The 20,050-nt window shown below is 38.3% G+C and overlaps 1 protein-coding gene across 5 annotated transcripts in view; it reads right to left on the bottom strand.

Moving 5' to 3' along the window:
- Window positions 1-20,050, bottom strand: part of LOC113660971 (inositol polyphosphate-5-phosphatase A) — a 140,425-nt gene that overhangs the window by 116,060 nt on the left and 4,315 nt on the right. For 2 of the 5 annotated variants that reach the window (XM_047812069.1, XM_047812068.1), the window contains exon 2: window positions 17,327-17,359. The exons of 2 other annotated variants lie outside the window; for them this stretch is intronic. In XM_047812069.1, coding sequence (XP_047668025.1) covers window positions 17,327-17,359 — 33 coding nt within the window. Of the gene's footprint in view, window positions 1-9,670; window positions 9,775-17,326; window positions 17,360-20,050 lie in introns of all 5 variants that reach the window. One more of the 5 variants, XM_027174839.2, reaches the window with a different exon arrangement.

Raw genomic sequence — 20,050 nt, 5'->3', positions numbered from 1 at the left:
AAAAACATTAAAATGTGGTCCATTTAAATGTGACAACTGGATGATTTTATACAAAATGAACACTTCATTTATATTTAATTTCAATATATTAATCAGGTAACAGGGGCAGCAAAACAATCTTCAAAAAAAAGCCTGTCATCAAGCTCCACATCATGGAAAGGGGGCTGCACAGTATCTGGGGAACATCAGCCAGGCTAAAAATACAGTCTGAACAAGGACAGAGCACTCCGATCCAGACCGAGAGGGAGAGAAACAGAAGGAAAGAGCAATCTCTGTTTGCTGTCTTTCCTTGTTTGGATTGTTATGGAGTGTCCCTCTTCAGCGAGGCAAGCTATGTCAATCCTCAGCAAGGGTCACTCATTATAGAACTAATTAGGCCGAGACCATGGAGAGCGAGAGAGCAGCTAGAATTAATCAGTGGCCTTGACCCATTCTTCCTGAGACAATGAAGACACAGAGACAATGATTAAGAAGGAACGGAAGATTGATAAGCAACACAAAATGCCTGCTATAAGGGTAGCAGATTTTGGCACCATTTGCACAGGATATGACATCGCACTAATCCTAATTGCAACAGTGCTTTCCAGGAAGTTCGTAAGCGTAATAAAATAGCATTTTAGTCTAAACGGTAAGGTCTGGTTGATCTCTTATACCACATCATTTCTCTAGAAGTCACAAATTAAAGACTCTCTTTAGTAAATGTGTAGATCTATACTAGTAGAACGTCATTAGACAACTTGAAAGCCTTGTAATGCTAGGATGTGGCTTTACTAGGAGAACAGGATGTTTTGTGGGCTCTTTTATGACCACCACATGAACCACAATGGCTTTATAACAGGCACTCAAAACACCAGATTTGAGATATTCCTGTCCACTCCAGCTTCAGTCACAGGTGCTCAAGGCTTTAATTTATAACGTAATTTTAAAGTAAAGCCTAATTTATAATGGAAACATAAAAAAAAAAAAAGTCACGTGTGTTACAGTGGTTTTCACTTTCACAAATTCTGCAGTTAGAGTGTGCATCCTGTCATTTAGAACAGGGAGTGGCATGAAATGGCATGAATCTCCAGCAGTGGGGTTAACAAAATGTAAAGTAGAAGCAGGGACAAAGCCACTAAATTAGACGTTGTCAGATCTGACTATATATTTAACTGTTTTCTTTAAGTATTTATGGAGATAATATGAGGTCACTGTTTGCACACTTTGAGCACCCGATATCAAATGTCTTCCTGGATGGTCAAAATATTTTTATTATAACTATTATGTAGCAGCAGTGGAGGCACATCGGCTAGCACCTTCAGTCTTCTTGGCTCTAAGTGTGAATGAGTGTGTGAATGTGTGTATACTGTATATGGTGCCTTGCGACTGACTGGCATCTGGTCAAGGGTATATTACTGCCTCAGTCCCAGAGTTCCTGGGATAGTCCCCAGATCCTCTGCTACCAGGATAAAGTGGTTAATGAAAGTGAGTGATTTTATGATTTTAACAATAAATTAATTCGGTTTTTAAGTTTTGAGTTATAAATGTTTATTCATAGAGACTTTTATCCACAGATCCAAAGCAAACGATCATGTTTCTAATTAGGACTCATCATCAGTAGCAAAAGCCAATAGGGAGATCACATGGTCACATGGTTTCCAGAAAAAAGTTAGTTAAAGAAAAAAGTGCATTGTTAAATCAGCCACTGTGGTAAACTGACACAGTTATTTGGCTCCAGTGATGCAGACAGAATTAACTTTACCAAGTACTGAAGAATTGGGCATTGTCTAAATTAAGACTACACCATATAAGTTCACAAGATTGGGCCTGGGATCATAACACAGTGGCATGAATACATGTTCAGGGAAACATTGTTTTCTACAGAATATTAACTTCCTGCCAAGGGCAATATACCAGAACGGGAGGAAAAATAACTGATTTCACTTACAAATAAGACATTTTCTCAGAAGGCTCCCAATAATGAGAAAAGCACAAAGTTGGAAAGTGCATCCACATGGATTTCCACCAGCAAGAAACAAGAGCCTCTCCTCACATTTCCAGCTAAAGTGTATTGAACTGAGGCAGACTACTCTATAATCATGCACAAGAACACAACTCGAGGAAGGAGCTCTAAATGACGGTTAAGAAAGTTGTCTTTAAGTAGAGAAGATAAGGGAGAATGGAAGAAAGACATTGCCCTGGAGAAATTTGAATACTAGCAGCAGAGGACAAAACCCTGCTAATAAATATGACCTGTTTAGTCAAGCACACAGCAACAGCCTCAGGTTCTTCATCCACACACCATGATAAGTCCACTATCTATGGGACACTTTTCTGGCCACAAGCTTCAGAATCATATCTACAACTTTATTGTTGCACAACAAACTGTTCAAAGACTTCTGCTTTGAAAAATATTCACAGTATCTGCTTTTTAAAGGTTTTGTTTGAAGCAGTGAAAAATAGCAAGATAATCTCCATGGTTTCTGACAGGCAACAGGAAATAGGTCTGTGGCTGGTCGCCTATAAAATAGCTTCTTCTTCTTGTGGAAATAAGTGGCTTTTGGTCTCATTTTGTGTCAGACTGGCTTGGTAAGACCTTCAACACCATAACCACATAATGAATATTAGACACATATAGACGTCCTATTTTCTTTTAGTCTTCAGATTGTGTGCCACCTCCTTTGATGTAAACGGTTCATTCAAATAAATTTAAATAAATAACAAATGATGGCACCTTTTTGATTAGTTATTCAAGTGCTATCTTACTGCCAGCTGCAGTGCAGTCATTAAGGGTGATGATGTTGTCACACTTGAGCATATATCTTCCTAGTATAAACAACCTTAAGAGGAACCAGACATAAAAGGGAACCAATTCTCACGTGGATAGTATGATTCTAAATAATTTCCTTTCTATACAGTACATTATATGTTCAAATGCTATTATGCAAATGCCAGGAGCTTTTGAGCAACTTATGGTTTGACTATAAGAGATTGTAAATTCATTAGTGTTTTAACAAGAAGTCGTTTCTTTTGAAATGATCATATGTTCAATGATGGAGACTTGAATGCAAAACTGATCCTGGCAACTGCAGTCCATTCAAATCCCACACTCAGAAGACACTGTCTTAAAACAAGAAAAAATGTAGAGGAAATTAGGATCTCTGACCGACTTCTCCCTAAGGAATATTTACGGTGTCGAAGAAATAGTGATGCCGATTTCTCCAACTTTGGACATAGTCACTTCTCGATAGGTCAAGTACAGTCTCACAAGGCCCCAAAGGACCTGCTCAGGACTATAGTTAGTCTGTCACAGATTAAAAACCCAGGAGTCACTGAGGTCAATATTATGTTTACTGGTTCAGAAGTACAGTAGGGATGTTACGGTTTGAAATTTTCGTATGATAACAACATGGTATCATGGTATTAATCGGCCATTAAAAAACACAAGCCTGCGGTGAACATTAAAGGAAAAATGTATTATGAAGTGTTTATTAAAGCTGTAATGGATTACTTGTATAGAAAAACAGTAGCAGTCGGACACAAAAAGGGATAAGAACCACCAGAGTAAGGATGAGTCAATTGTAATGTAGTCCTCCTGGTACACTATGTCTAACTGTGAGACTCTAACCCTATTCAGAAGAAATAAACGCTCATTGTTGTGATCTCAGCTGGTCTCAAGTGTTTAAAGACATTCTGTCACACGCTTTAGTTGTTACTCTCTGATCGTTCTTGGCACAAACAGTGCATGTGGATGTCTCGTTAATGTGTTAATTAGTCTCAGATTTGATTTTGTCTCCGCTTATGTCACATCAGATTACTTGTTCAAACTGTATAACCTCCCCTGTACTTCACATCAATCATTCCCAGTTACTGTCTATCTACGATGACATCTTTGACGGTAGACTGTGATGTAGTGCTGATGCTTTATTCAATTTTATATCTATTTTTATATAGTATATAAGAAAAATCCTTAAACAATTTTTTTTCAGTCTTGTAAAAAAAAGGCTTGTACTCTATGTCTACAGACTAGTTTTAAAAAAATGACAATTTATGCTGACTGTTCCATTTACTGATCTGTTTAACATCTTGGGCTTGTCTACATTTATGTAGAGTTGCACCCATTTTCTAGCTTATATTATGAACAGATGTGCAAAACCAGAGCCACTTAGCACGTACCCACACGAGAACATTTATTATATTGCTTATATTAAAGTGTCTTAAAAAGTACATTGCGTCATTTTAACTGGCATCAACATCTTGAACAGGCTTCCACTATGGCGAAAGGTTTGTGAACGCCTGACCATCACCACCCATACGTGCTTGTTGCAGATATTACAGATTTTCTTCTTTGCTGTTATAAAAATCTCCACTCTTCTGAGGAGGCTTTCCAGGAGATTTTGGAGTGTGGCTGTTGGATTTGCACACTCAACCACATGAGCATTAATGAGGTCGGGGAGTGAAGTCGGGCATTCAGTGTTCCAGTGTTACAGGACATGTTCTGTGTGGTTTAGGTCAAGGCAAATTCACAGCAACTGGCATATCTTCTTGGAGCTTGCTTTATGCACAGGTACATTGTCTTGCTAAAGTAGGTGTACTCTGAGTTTCAATAAAGGAAAATTATTAATTTATTAATCAATCTAGACAATTGTGTGCTTCCTACTTTCCAGGAACAGTTTAGGGAAGAACCTAATATGTCTGGGACAGGTGTACACATACTTTTGCCTGTATACTGTATATCATACTGACATGTGAAAATTCATTATAAGGCCTGTTTGAGAGCGAAAAAGCTTTCGAAACAAGAAGACGTTAAGACTCAGGCTGACAAATATTTACAAGCTAACACAAAGGGTTTGGACTGGAACAAGTTCTTGTTCAGAGACCAGGAAAAGGAAGAAGTGTACAGACGTGTGTGTAAAGGAGGGGTTGTGGGGCATTTGCTGCTACTACGTTGGTCTATTTAATCATTCATTAGGAAAAAAGCCCTTTCCATGCATAAAGCCAGCATGGCGCCAAGACACCTAAGCAAAAGGAAGAATATGAATACTCACATATAGTCTCACGCAAGAACAGGCAGTAAACAGGAAATGGTTAGAGGCGTTATACCCTGAAGAGGTGAACAACTTTGTGCTTCCTTTAAACTACACTAAGCCACTATCCATCTTCAGACACTCCCTAATTACTCTCAGTCAGCTGTCACTGTTTGTGACGCAGCCCACAAAACAAAGCAATCCACCGACCAACCTCCGTTTCAACTCTACTCGTACATCCTGATGCTCCAAACCCAGCCGCCAGGCTGTCCACACATCTTCCTCTCTTTCTTCTCCTGTCTTATCTCCTGTCTTTCTCCAGAACAGGGCATCCTGTTTGCTCTGCATGCAGGACGAACACAGTCTCACAGCATGCACACAAGACATTTCACATTCTATCACGTTTGCAGTGTGATGCTGATATCTCTGTAATTGGGCTTTTCCTGTTCGGGAGAGGATGCGAGAATGAGAGAAGAACACTACAGATGTGGAATATGGTGGCTGAATACAGAACACGTAACTAGAGAACAAGACCATATTACACCAGTTTTAGCATCAACTCACCTGACTGACATTAACTTAAAACATTTATAACAAGCATTCATACATATCTACTGTTGTTTTAAATACTTCAAATCCTCAAGTACTAGATTTCTCCATAATCCACATATGAATCTTAAAAGGAAGGCGGCCTTGTTTTTAGGCACCGAAAATCTGGAACACATTACCATTAAACATTCATCAGGCTCCATATAATCATCCAGATTTATCCATCGACTTTTATTAAAAACAGTTCAACACACATTTTTCTCTTTAGCCTTTAATTAGTTTTTATTATTCATCTTACTTTTACTGGCAAGTTATTTATACTTAGATATACTGGCTATATTTTTACTCATTTATATTTCTTTCCAATTTTTACTTTCCATTTGAATTAAATTTGAGTAGCATTTTAATAGCATTAAATTTCATTATATGTAAAGTTAATTTATTATTAGGCCATCCTTAAAATATTTTGGTTTGCAGTAACAGTAGTAAAAAAAAAAAGGGTCGGTAGGGAGGTCTATTTTTTTTTTTTTTAAGTTTCAAAGTTAAAAAAAAAAGTACAATTTTGGTGATGGTGATTACGCAGGTATGACAAATTAGCATATCGTGACGTCACTGACTGGGTATTCATCCTTCGCGCGCATCATTGCAAATCTTCTTTTTGATGCTTATTTTAAATGTATTATGGTGCCTGAACCCGTTAATATTATTTTATTGCTTTTGTATTAGTTGTTTGGAGAGTAAAAAAAAAAAAAAAAGACTCAAATTTACAACCGGCAAGTTGGTCGGATTTAAAGCAAAAAAAATTAAATTAAAATTGGGTCGGTCCTAAATTGACAGGGTCGGTCGGGTTATGGCAAACAAGAATATTTTTAAGGATAGTCTTATTATTATTATTATTATTATTATTATTATTATTATTATTATTATTATTATTATTAATGGTGCTTACAAAGCATCATTATTGTTATTATTATTATTATTATTATTATTATTATTATTAGCAGTAGTAGTAGTAGTAGTAGTAGTAGAAGTATTAATAACTTTAGAGAACACCAGAGCAGTTAGCAAGGCTGGGTCTGGCCGGTTATCAAACCTGAAATAAGTCTGGTTTAAAATGACTCACAAAAGAAAACACAGCATCTCCCACAACAGCTAGGCAAACATATGGTTCATTTACTGCTCTTCAGTGAAATCCCTAAATGACAGAGGTTAAACCACCAACACTATGTCAACTCATCAATCAGCTGTGGTTTTGATAGATTCCTGAGAAGCAGCTCAGATCTTGCTGTAATTCCGAGCATGTGTATCACAATGCAGCCAATCAATACCAAGATAAAACGCTCCTAATGCATCTGGATTTCTCGGAAGGAACAGACCACACTCAGGCACTCAGCATGTAGCGGAACAATTCAAAACCAGAGTAAAGTGTGTGGAAAAGAGTGCGGTCAAATTCAGAGGAAATAGTCCTGTCGTTAAAGATGCATTCTGCCAGACAGTCTCCGGGTCAGCTAAAAGAAAGTTATTTGAAATTATCTGAGCTTATTTCCTTGACATTTAATGATGCTTGGCCAACACTTTATATGAATTTGGATAACCTTTTGGCACAGCCGCTTTCTCCCCAGTGACGTCTGCCCACCTGTTGCACTACTAAACACTGAGCAAATCTAATAATGTGCGGTTCATGCTTAGCAAACAAAGCTCATCTACGTCGTAGCTTACCCTTCTTTTATGAGACAGCTGTCTCATTTAGTCCTGATCAGGCGCCAATCCTGGTGGTGCCTTGCCTCTATAAGCTTCTGGTATTTACATTTGGAGAAGGGAACAGAAAACACATCTATATCTGTCTAGCTGCAAAACCCAACCTCAAATAGCACAGACACACAGCTCTCGACAATAATAAGGGCAGGTTAGAATACAATCATCCTACCATCATCAACTGCTGCCAGCTTGGTTTTGTTAAGATTTTGTGAAATCGTCACTTGAACTGTATAAATAAACAATGTAAAATAATGATGCTAGAGGATGTCTGTACTAGGGTGATCAGTTTGCATGGGATCTGTATATAATAACAGAGTGAGAACATGAAAGTCTGTCCTATGAACATGAACGTCTGTCACAATACCACGTACACCTCATTTTATCATCATATCTGACCCTTACTATTCAGTACTATTCGAGCTGATCATGAACGTAGTCTACGCTTGTGTTAAGATGCAACACTTTTTTGACAAGTCCTTTTTAACCATGATTTTATTGCTCTGTGTTTTAAACTAGGGCAAAAATATGATTTTTCCTAGAAGACAACAGCAAAAATGGAGCACTCCAAGTGTGTTTATGCAAAGGAAAGAAATTTCTTTTCCCACAGGATATGATGCAATTGCACTATATATAACCTGGGCTTAATTCTACTGGAAGGTAAAAGAGGGAAATCTTTCCAGATGTGTGCAATATGATGGATTTGGACTAGACTGAATTCCCAGAGACACTTCTGTAATGCCTTGTTTCATAAGTCTAATCTAAAAAGAACTAAGAAATTTATGAGAACAATTTTTCCATAAACTCTCATACACTGTCAGTATTTTTCACAATAGAGTCACTGCAGTGACTAAAAGAAAAAGCATCACCTGCTTTAAAAAGAAAGCCAAAAGCAGACAGAACCACACATAACCTTGAAAAAGCCAGTGGTAAGGTAGCCGTCCAATTCTTCTCTGTGATTAAACATGAAACCGTGACACACAGTATACAGTTCACACTCAACATCTGCTGCAGGGTTTATTTTTGCTGCTTTGAATAAGGGTTTAGGTTTAGAGTTTACCCGTAGAGTTAAAGCTGTAGAGCTTTTGATGTTTCAGTAAGAGTTAAAATAGCAAGCGTTTCTTTCCTCCACAGCTGCACTCCAAACTATCTTCCCGACAGAGAAGGAGCATTTCACAGTGAAGCTTGATGGAAGCAGATGTTACGAAGCAGCATTGCAGAGAGACTCGGTGCTAAGAGTAGGATCATAAGCTGACAAGTGACCAGTGTACTACAGGACTGTGCTATGGTTTTGTAAAAAATCTAGAACAGGAGCAGAAAATTGAAGAAAATGGTCTTTGAACCATTTCCACAAAGCTATTTTCTTTCCGTTATTCATGTCCACTGAGTCGCAAGGTTGTTAATTAAGCCAGATTGAAAACAAACTACCAGCTCAGTATGTCTTGTGTGTGTGGCCTAAAGCTTTTTTTCTTTTAAACAGTGATGTGCTCAGGATTATTTTTTTTTGTTTGTTTTTTATAATCTCCATTGCACATTGATTTTAGGCCATGTCAAGTCAAGTCACCTTTTTGTCACATCACCACAGCACATGTGCCATGGTGAATGAAATTCTTGGGAGCGAGCTCCAGAAATTGCAGAACCATTTACATACAGTAGTTAAGAAACAGAAATTAGAACAATTTACATACAGGTGAAAAATGTGCAAAATGCTTGGTACCAGGTGAAATGTGCAAGTCGTGGCCTAATGATTAGAGAGTCTGACTCGTAATCCTAAGGTTGTGGGTTCGAGTCTCGGGCCGGCCATGACTGAGGTGCCCTTGAGCAAGGCACCGAACCCCCCAACTGCTCCCCGGGCGCCGCAGCATAAATGGCTGCCCACTGCTCCGGGTGTGTGTTCACGGTGTGTGTGTGTTCACTGCTGTGTGTGTGCACTTTGGATGGGTCAAATGCAGGGAACAAATTCTGAGTATGGGTCACCGTACTTAGCCGTATGTCACGTCACTTTCACTTTTAAATGTGGAAAAGATGCAATGTGCTCATACATAGTCAGTACACACAGTGTACTACTAATCATATTTACAATGTACTACACATTATATACAGTATGTACTTATATATATATATATATTATATATGTATGTATAATTATAAAAATAAATATTATATATACGTAATATATATGTGTACCATGTTAGACATCTATAATTTAGACAATTCTGTTACTTAAAATATAAACCAAGTAGTGACCTAATATAATAACTACAATTAAAAGTAACCACTATAAGCCTGAGTGTTAAGTCATTTCACTTTAATGAATGTGGTCTTTATTTATCCTGCAAGCTTCATATCCGACCACTCACCATGTGAAAGTATAAATCTCCTGCTCACGTGATATTTTTGTTGCATCCCATGGAATCCCTGTAGCAATTTATTTTCTTGTTTCATTTAGAATTGGCAAATTTTTCTGGCAAAAGAAAAGAAAAAAAAAAGTTTGTACCTCTTAGTCCAAGAGGACTGAGTCTAATACCTGTACCTAATAATGTGTAATCTACACACATATATACCATTATTAGATACAGAGATATAAGGAAGAGATCAAGAGCAATAAAGTATTTCAGCTTTTTTAAAAAGCTTTTTGCATGGCGAGCTTACAGTAGAGGAAAAATTAACCTTAGCTAAAACAACCCCAGAGGGAAACTCCCTTCTTTGGAATGTACTAAGTCATGCCATTTCAGTCTAACACGCCATAGCACATACATGCAGGAAGCAATGCACAACAATGAACTAACAGCAATAAAAAAACAACACTCAGTCAAGTAGTGGGGGGAAAAAAACGAACTTCCAAGAATCCAGAAGGAACCTCGTCACGTATGCATGATTTCACATCCATGTTATTTTTTCTGTTTTTCTTAAAATAGAGCGCAGACTTTGACATTAGTCAGAGTGACACGAGTTGGAGGGGATCTCAGAGGGCAAACTCAGGCCTTTCTGAAGGAAAGGATGTCTTTAACTGAGAAGCTCCATCGCTGTGGGATAAAAATAGGCCCCAAAGAAAAAAAGGGAACAGTAGCCTCTTCAGCTGCTGCATTGTTCCAGAGTGGAAAATGGAAAATGCAGTTAGCAGCAAACAGCATGCAGGCGATAACCTTAGTCCTGACCAACAAGTCACAGCAGTTAGAGAGGGGGGAAAAACAGCACAACTCAAAGTCCACTTCAATAAAATGTATTATAAGATGATATACCTATATATTTGTCATATCTATATTCACTATCTGCTGCAGTATGTATTTGCAGATATTACATTTTACTGTACTGAAATAACCCGTCTTTATCATAATTAACAGTGATGTCACAAAACATGTTGTACATATTATGTACACAAAATATGTACACATTATGTAACTGGTTGTCCGTGTCTATTCTTGGTCCCAATTATGACCATTTAGCACTAATTACTATTTTTAATTCTATTCACAGCTAAAAAAAAAAAAAAAACCTACAGCTTGACTTTAAAAGCTTTGCTCCTGTATGGAAGCAGGAAGCTCGCTGCAAATGTTGGGAAACATTAGGGTTTGTATAACAGTATCATCACTACAAAAAAAACAGTTTGCTAAATTTGCTGAAAACACTGTATAAAATAAAACACTGAGCTCACAAATGAGCTGATAATTAATTCCACAACGAGGAACATGCTAACTTTAATATTATAGTTTTAGTTTCCCAACAGTGGCACCATCCATGTGATTTTCACAGTGTAACGGCTTTAACTTAATACTACATGAATCGATCACACTCATGCTACATCATTCAATCTAGTAATTAGAAATTTGTTTATATTAAGTTGCAATGAAATCATGTTTTTTTAAATGAAGTAATACTTTACATAAAAGTAAACTCTACATACAGTAGATTTCTTTATCTGACTAACAGATTCCTTTTTCTCCTCCAGTGTATATATTCTCACACACACACACACACACACACACGCACACGCACACGCACACGCACACGCACACGCACACGCACACGCACATTTAACTCTTACACTCCATAACGAGGTCGGGTCATACCTCTGAAATGGAAAATGCAAAGAGCAGGTAAACAAAGGGCCGGGTGATAAATCCTCACTATCCTTCGAGCCCAATAGTGGTGATAAGCCTTAAACATGAGAAAATGCCCAAACATCTGAACTACAAAAAAAAAAAAAAAACCACACAAAGGCTTGGTGAGAAACGTTCCAATAGACAATTTTGACAAGCAAATTACAGTCATCGGAGAAGTTTGATGACTCATGCTGCCCTCCATGCAACTGACTAGGAATTAATCAGCACAGACCGAGCAAGACTTCCGTGTTTGTGGATTCCCTTAAGGCCTGACACAACCAGCAACATACAAGCCACAATGCTGGGGCAGCACGACTCTGGAAATACTTGACGTTTTCTAGGCACGTTTCCAAAACTCTTCACAACTTTTCCACTCATGCAGAGTGCGAAGGAAACAGGAGGCGCTGCGAGTTCAAGTTTAGGTGGAGTTGCTTTGGGGAGAAATTCTTACATGGAGAAACTCTCAAAGGAAATTGAAATACATTTAAATAAATATCCACTCCCACACTGTACCTTTTGTTTGGGAACTTTTAAGTATCCACACACCCACACAATTCCCTGATCACCTTCTCCAAATGACTCGTTTACTTTACTTAAATGTCTCTTGTGAAAACACAGCAATCTGATACTACCACAGAGATAACGAGACACAAGTTAAAGTACGTAGCTTACTCTTCTGCGTGTGTGTGTGTGTGTGTGTGTGTGTGTATAAGTGAATATACAAATCACAAATGTAAAGCAGGGGTTAATGTATTGTCAACCTCTACTGCATATTTGCCATAAATGGGCACCTTGTGGCAAAGACAGAATTACTGATGTTGGTCCAGGATCTGTTATGGTTGTGCTAATGCTTTCCATTGCAGAGAGAAACCAGGATCCCTCAAACAGACATGTACACATTCAAACACAGGATCAAAAACACTAATTGGTTGTCAAGTACAACGCAGCCCTTAAAGGTTAAGTGCTTCTTTCATTTTTAGCGTATTTAATGGCTGATGTTTAATGTCTTGAATAAACTAACGCTCTCATCACTATCAACTTCTTAGAATCCACCTCACTGTCTCTGACCGATACATGCAGCTGATATCAATGGCAAGAATAACAAAATGCAGATACTTAGATATTTAGATCTTTTTATGAATTCAGTACTTGGTAGAGTGGATAATCACTAGCCTGGGGACTTGGAACAAGCAGATTTATCTATAACTATCACCCATACTGACACGCCAAGCCCTTGCTCCGTCATCTTTGATTGACCACTAACTGCTGAACCAACCTGCTTGTTTCCCCTGCAGTAGAATTTAATATACTGATATATTGATTAGTACCACTTGTAAGATTGTGATTTCTAGGATTAGAAGGATTCTAAATCTTTTTACCTCCACCCGAGGACTTTTTCTTGCCCTTTGGTTGCTGCCAGTAATTCTATACTATAAAACTCATCACAAAAAAAAAAGAATAATAATAATCTAATTCCCCCTCCATGTATTTTGATACACTCTTCCACTCTGGAAATAGTCAAAACAAGCCTGGAATACAAAAGTCCCTCTTTAATGACATGGCCACACAGCCATGTCACACTCCTGCACGATAAAAGTGTTCCACATATAAATAACTCGATTCATCTCACAGTGAAGGTAGAAAACTTGGGTGAATAAGGTCAAAAAACACCCGAAAGCAAGGACATTAGTGGTGTGCATTGCAATAACCAAAACTTGCGTCATTTAAACCTGCAGCCTTCAAATACAACTAACAAGAAGACAGATATTTACTAAGATATTACACTAAACTATGTTTGCAGATAGCTAGCTTCTTTTCCCTACATGTCAGACTCTGCAGATGATTCTTTTATAAATGATCAGAAACCATACTGCCGGTCATTCATGAATCCTTAGCACAAATTTCTTTAGCACATTTAACTCGGAATCTTTCCAATTTCCAGACATTTCTCCTATGATTCTTTGTTGACTTTAGGATTTCCATCCTGTTATTGCTTTACTATTTCCATGGAACGAACAGGTTCCCTGCAAACATGAGCCCTTTTGCTCAATTCCCAAGAACTGCACATGTGGCAAGTTCTTACTGAAGATAAACGAACAAATAAACAATAGCGATATCAGATATCGGTATAAAAATAGCTGTGACAATGACAAACTTATTTCAGTATCCACATCTGATTAAAATGATAAGAACATTTTTTAGTACATCCTGAGTCTGAGTGAGGGGGGGGAAAAAAGGAAAGAAACTAGTTACAGGCTAGTGAGAAAGATTAAAAGAGTCCTAGCCACACATATGTTACATGTCACTTAATTGACTCCACACATACACACTCAATTACAGCACATTGAACAGTGAGGATGAGGCAGATGCCTTGCCGTCATCATCTTCTTCTAAACATACAGAGGTGAATATAAACCTGAGGGGTAGTTTATTCCACCACAGGTCATTCGAGTGGATGTGATTTGATCACACTCCACTGATACGCAGTGTTGAATGTTGCCATGTTTATCCGCAGGTCAAGAACAAAGGTCAAGAGCAAATTTAAGAAAAAAAAAAGATACATCGGCCCAGAGCAACAGCCACACTAAAAAGTAATTCCATGGTAATGAAAAAGGATGACTTTCCATTAAACTAGGTGGATCCCAGTATGATTTCAGAGATTCCGTGGAACAGTCAAACATCTCTACCTTCTTACAAACTAAATAAATTCTCCAAAGCAAAAGCAAAAAAAAAAAATCTGAAAAGTTATTATTCATACTGTACGTTCATCCCAACCACTAGGACAGCAGATGTCATAACATCCATTTCCTAAATTAAATAAACACTTTCATGAGGTAACCTGCTCTTTTTATTCCGGAACTCTATCCAACTGCTGAATAACAAAAATTCAATCGGTCACCTGTCAGCCTTCATGATAAAAGTGTGTGGATAAACTGCGTAGCAAAATGGACACAACACAGCACATATTACTATTACAGAAGGGGCATCTCTCTCATCTCTTACTCTCTCTCACTCAACAAGTTGTCTGGCTCGGCAACACAAGCAGTGGAAAAATCAACAAAAACAACCCAGGCAGAACAGGATCAACTACGCAAAGTAGCTGAAACCAGCCGTTTGTGAGAGCGCTTGCTCGCTCTTGTATGCACACACTCTCCCTTTGGCTGTACAGGACTGTGATTAGCCCAGCCCTTTTTTTCCCCCTTTTTTTTAAAAGGTGAGCTCTGTCTTACGTCTTTCATTTGTGCTTGGTGTTTACATTCCATCTAAGCGGCACGTCGGAACACGCAAGGCAAACGGAGAATATGAACCGTGGCTTGCACGCCCTTGCTCTGTCTGGATACTGTAGTAAGGAGACACCAAACTGCAACCAGGAGGTATAATAAAAACACACATCTCCCAGTTCAGCTTACTGGGAGCAAGCATGCCAGGTCTCAGATTCTCCCTCTGACAGTTCGATGTGGCTGGTCTGAAGAAGTACAGACAAGACAACATACACTGTATACTCCCAGTTAATCTTAACTAATAACTACAGGCACAATATTTGCCTTTGAATGTGTTAGAGCTTGGGGCCTTTCATTAGTTGTTGTGAGTCAAAAAAAAGAAAGAAAAGAAGACATGAACATGCCCTAACATGGGAAGAACTTCTATATGATATACAGAGTACCGATTATCTCTAGCAGGACTGAGTGAATGTGTGAGAATGGAAATTTTAATATATCTAAATTACATCCATTATGTTTTCACCTTGAGGAACACATTGGTAGGTAATGGCCCTTACCCGGCATTTATTACACTGTACTAATGAACACAAAATCCCTGATTGCATGTTACATTCTCCCTGATATTGGATATGGTGTAAATTATAATATTAATATAAACGAACAGAGAACGCTTCCCTAATTAAATAAAATCACCACAACAGCAAAAGCTGACTTTTTATTGTTACATACTTCACAGTGAACACCTCAAGACAATGAATCGATTTTAAAGTGTAGCTCATACACTTCACTAAGTCTGTTTCAAGACTAGTAACCCTTAAATAACAATACATGAAAGCAGCATAAACGTGAGAACTGACCTACAAAAGGATGGGTTACAGTCGTCATGTGAAGGAAGCAGGTGATATTTAGCAGCAAAGACGGCGAGCCTTATCTGAGAAGTGAATGAGCGTGTGCAAATGACGGCAACCTTCCAACATTCCCTGGAAGATTCTGTCTATGGATCAACGGCAGACACTGACATACACCACTTTATCTTACTTCCTTACCTGAAGAATAGATCCTTTGCTCTATCACTACCTGAGTGTCTATGTTACAAGTTCAACGACCTAGTAAGAGAAGTGTCTATTGTCATGTCTGTATTGAGAGGCCCTTTGACTACATTTACTGTAAACATAAACTTCACAAAGAGTGTATTTCTTGGATTAGCTGAATTATCTTCAGTTACATCAGCTGTGTTTATTGCTAAATTCAGACACTCTTGTTTGGAAAATCTGAGGATCTTTTTGTTTTGTTTTGTTCGAGTTCGCACTGAGTTCACCCAAACTATTCATTTCTACCAGACTAAAGGTATCCAGCTATAATATATAAAAGATATTGCTTATCTACAAAAGATTTGCTTACAAAGGTTTGGAGAAGCAACTAAACATGACTGAATAGTGACAAGTTATCTTTTAACGCTTCATTAGTGAGCAGTTTGTGGCTTAAATTAATGAGAATAATGACAAGCAGTCTGCTGCAAATAAACTATATTATTTCATTCCTGGAGGCATGTTTATGTCACAGCTCTAGGGTTGGGGGTTTGATTCATGAATCTGATGAACAGTTTCTTCCTGGTACTCCTCACCCAGTCCAAAAACGAATGGTATGCTGACTGGAATCTCTAAAATTGTGTGTAGTGTGTGAATGGATGTGTGCAAAAGGATGGCACCCCATCAAGGGTGTCCCCCACCTTGGGTTCCTCTGGAATAGACTGCAAGCTCTCTGCCACCCTGTATAAGATAAGTGGTACAGAAAATGGATGGATGGATGGATGGATGGATGGATGGACGGATGGATGGATGGATGGATGGATGGATGGACGGATGGATTTGATTCCTGTTTCTTTATGTAAAAGAAAGGAGTGAATGTCAAGTTGGCATCAGTCCATTACTCTCAATACAAGTGGATGTAGTGGAAGCACTAAAGGAACAGCGGAGAACGGATGATTACTCAATCTTATGCACTAAAGAGGAAGTATGTAGCAAAGACATCAAGTATCTGTTACATGAGAACAGTTTTCTGTTACTCATCTAACAAAAGCAAGTCGATTGTTACTTCCTGCAGTAAACCATCTGAGATGCCAAGAGATGTTTTGGAAAACTGCTGTAATTAGTTGCTTTCTTCTTGTTAGATCTTCGCATGAGAGTTTCAGGGGGTGACATCGGCCAACTGACATCACTGCAATTAACCAGAACATTTCTGCCTCCAGGACCAGAATGATTAGCTGTGAATCACATATGGACAGTTTTCTAAAACAAATTCCTTTGGACTTTTCCCTTTTTATACCAGTTTCCTCAGGTCTGGCAATCTGTCTTGTTTTTTTTTTTGTACCATAAGAAAAATTTTGTCATGGTAGCAGAGATGAGAACAGATCAAAAGATTCAGTCAGAGTCTCTGAAGTGTTTGCAGACAGGCAGAAAAGGCACTTTAAAAACACATACTGATTATTTTAGTGTTTGGAATTCCAGATTAGTCTTTCCCATTGAAATTCCAACTCATGAGCAGCCAGACACGCAGGGGAAGCAAAGCGCTAATAAAAATAACCTAATCTTCCTTTCATTAAGTTTCCATCACTGCTCCAGAGACACTTTTCCAACCTCCCTCTCCTTTCCCAAAAGCCACAGGCTGACGTCTTTTGTTCGTGATCAATTACCGTTTCTTCTTTAGTGCTTCCAGACTTGAAAGCCTGTAGGATGAAGACAGAGGGCGTTAATTTAGTGGTAGATTTACCTCGCTGACACTTTGCACTTAAGGATGTCAAACGTCCTCAACTTGTATTAAACTCTGGAAAGTCTATCTGTGTTAAAATGCATGGTCTTATATTCCGTTACTAACAACCACCTTAAGCCATTTGTTCCATAAAGGAAGTGCTGGAAGTGCTTTGTGGCCAAGCAAAACTCAGCAACCTCTCTCTCATGCCAGCAGTAGCCTTTTCATCAGGTCATTAACTTTTGAGGCAGAAAGTGTATACATATACACACATGCGTGCGCTGGGACACACATACGCAGACACACGCATACATGTACACACGCACACACGTGCATGTATTCAGACACATACACTCACACACTCGGCCCAGTGTGCGGACTTTCGCCTCCTGACTTGCATCGGCACACTCTCAGTGTTTACCATATAGTGGCTAAAAATGAAAGACTTGTGGCCATGTGTGTTTATTTAAAAGGGAAACTCCACAAGTCTTTACAATGAAGTTATTGTGTTTGGGCTTGCACCGTCGGATCAACAGTAAGGCACGCAGAAGACACATTCAGTGTGGCAAGCCTTCTTTCAGAGAACTTTATTTATTAATGTTTATTTGGCTTAAGTAAATATAGCACATCACAAGCATTTCTCATGAAAACAGTGCAGAAGCAGATCGCACTAATGAGGCATCGAGGGAACTCGAGAAAGAGGAAGAAAGAGACAGATTCAAATCATTGGATCTGCTATGTCAACTCCAACAGCCGTGTTCCAAACACAAATGAATACACTTCAGACTTAATCAAGCAAATCTTCTCCAATCCCGTGTTACACAGAAACGAATGCTATTTATTAACTTCATTTCCACAAAAAATCGTCTGCTAGAAATAAGAAACATGACAGCAGGTAAAAATCCCCATCAGTCTTTCTTCTGCACTTAAAGAAACACTTATTATGAAGTTATTGGTGCGGCCCACAAGTTTACATGAAGTGTGCTTGGTTACTCGACTGGAAAACTACACAAGATGTTTTTAAATGACCTCGTAGCTTCTTTACTGTCCATTAACAGTTTATGTCATGTTTATGTGTAACTGGCAGCAGCTAAGAGTCAAACAGAGTAAAATCTCACTTCACACAAAAGGTTTATCTCATCCTGTAAAACATTAGGCTACTTTAGGGTTTCTTTCTGATTGTTCCTTTTTACTTCCTGGTGTGATTTTCTCTTGAGATTGTTTGGGCAGGTGAGAAAACAACAAATCCCACTCAGGTCCCAGACCAAAACTATGAGCCTAACTATGAGCCTTAGTGAAGTGAACAAAGTCCACTACAGAGCAAATGTGATTCCACTGCAGGGAGAAACCGATGTGACTCTGAATCGATCTGCGTGCAGGAAGTGACCTGAGCATGCTGTTTATTTTGGGTTTGGAGTGACGCTGAGCTAAATTGAAATATGAGTTACAAACTGAACCAAAGGACAGAGCTGTAGTGCATTGAAAATACAATGCATGCTGGGTATTTGGACAAATGGGGGAAAATAAACAAATAAAAATTTGTGAAACAGTGAAAGCATACACATCATTTAAACTAGTTATTTATATATTATAGTTTATTTAACCATATATTTATAAAACTGACTAATCATCTATACAGCATTGATTTTATGCTTTCTGTTGCTTCTATGAACACTTGTTTCCTTTTACTCTTGATATATTTCTGAGCAATGACTAAAAGTTTGACTAAAACAAATGATTTTAAAATGTATGCTTCTCTCAGCAAGTGTTTTTTTCCCTGTTTATTTTGCTTCGGGCTTCATTTAATTATGTGGAGCATGAAACCAAACACAACCAAATGGCAACCAAAGCAAACGTGTCAGTGTCAATCTGATTCTGACTCAGCAAATGGGTTAACAGGTGTGAAAGAGCTCTAAGGCACTGCAATTGTTTGCCTTCGGAGTTTAAGCTACCAGATTTCAATGTTACTTAAAGCGCAGATAAAAAGATCGTTTTTGATACGCTATCAGAACACTTGGGATAAAAACATCCTTTGGGCTAGTCTTTTCCAGGAAGTTCTATCCAGGTGTAATTTGTCACAACATGCACTGAACAAAAACAGAAAATTTAGGCTTGGCCAGCGTTCCTCACCCTGTACTGCAGTATGGAGCCTAGTGACTGATGAACACAATAATATGATCCTTTTTTTTTTCCTTTTTGGCTTTATTGCAATTTTAACATGAACTGTTAAATGAATTCGTGTCTTCAATCGTCCTGCAAGATCACGAGATGTGTTTCTGATATGGTTACTCATGCAATGTTTATTTCTCATCTGGAAGATCTCTTTGGAAACATTACAGCATTACGACATTACTAAAAGCAAACAGATTGCTGTGATTCCTTCTAACAGAGACCCAGCGTGATGGACAATTCTCGGCTATAACAAGACTATAAAAGTAAATGAAATTATGTACAGCTCAACGTTTTAAACTAATATACAATATCAAGATTTGCACATATATACATGGCATGGAAAAATCACGAGCAGATCATCCAGGCTATGAAGCTTTCATTCCCATTAGCAGGTTCAGGAATATAATTATCATCACAGGGTTAGTTTTTTGATGAATCCACTTTACTGACTTCCACCTTCTGCCTGTGGAATGGAATTTAGTCGTTTTCAATCAGT

This window comes from Tachysurus fulvidraco, chromosome 4 (genome assembly GCF_022655615.1).
Source record: "Tachysurus fulvidraco isolate hzauxx_2018 chromosome 4, HZAU_PFXX_2.0, whole genome shotgun sequence".
Classification (NCBI taxonomy): domain Eukaryota; kingdom Metazoa; phylum Chordata; class Actinopteri; order Siluriformes; family Bagridae; genus Tachysurus; species Tachysurus fulvidraco.
The sequence above is the reverse complement of the archived record's forward strand: the minus strand, read 5'-3'. Positions and strand labels throughout refer to the sequence as shown.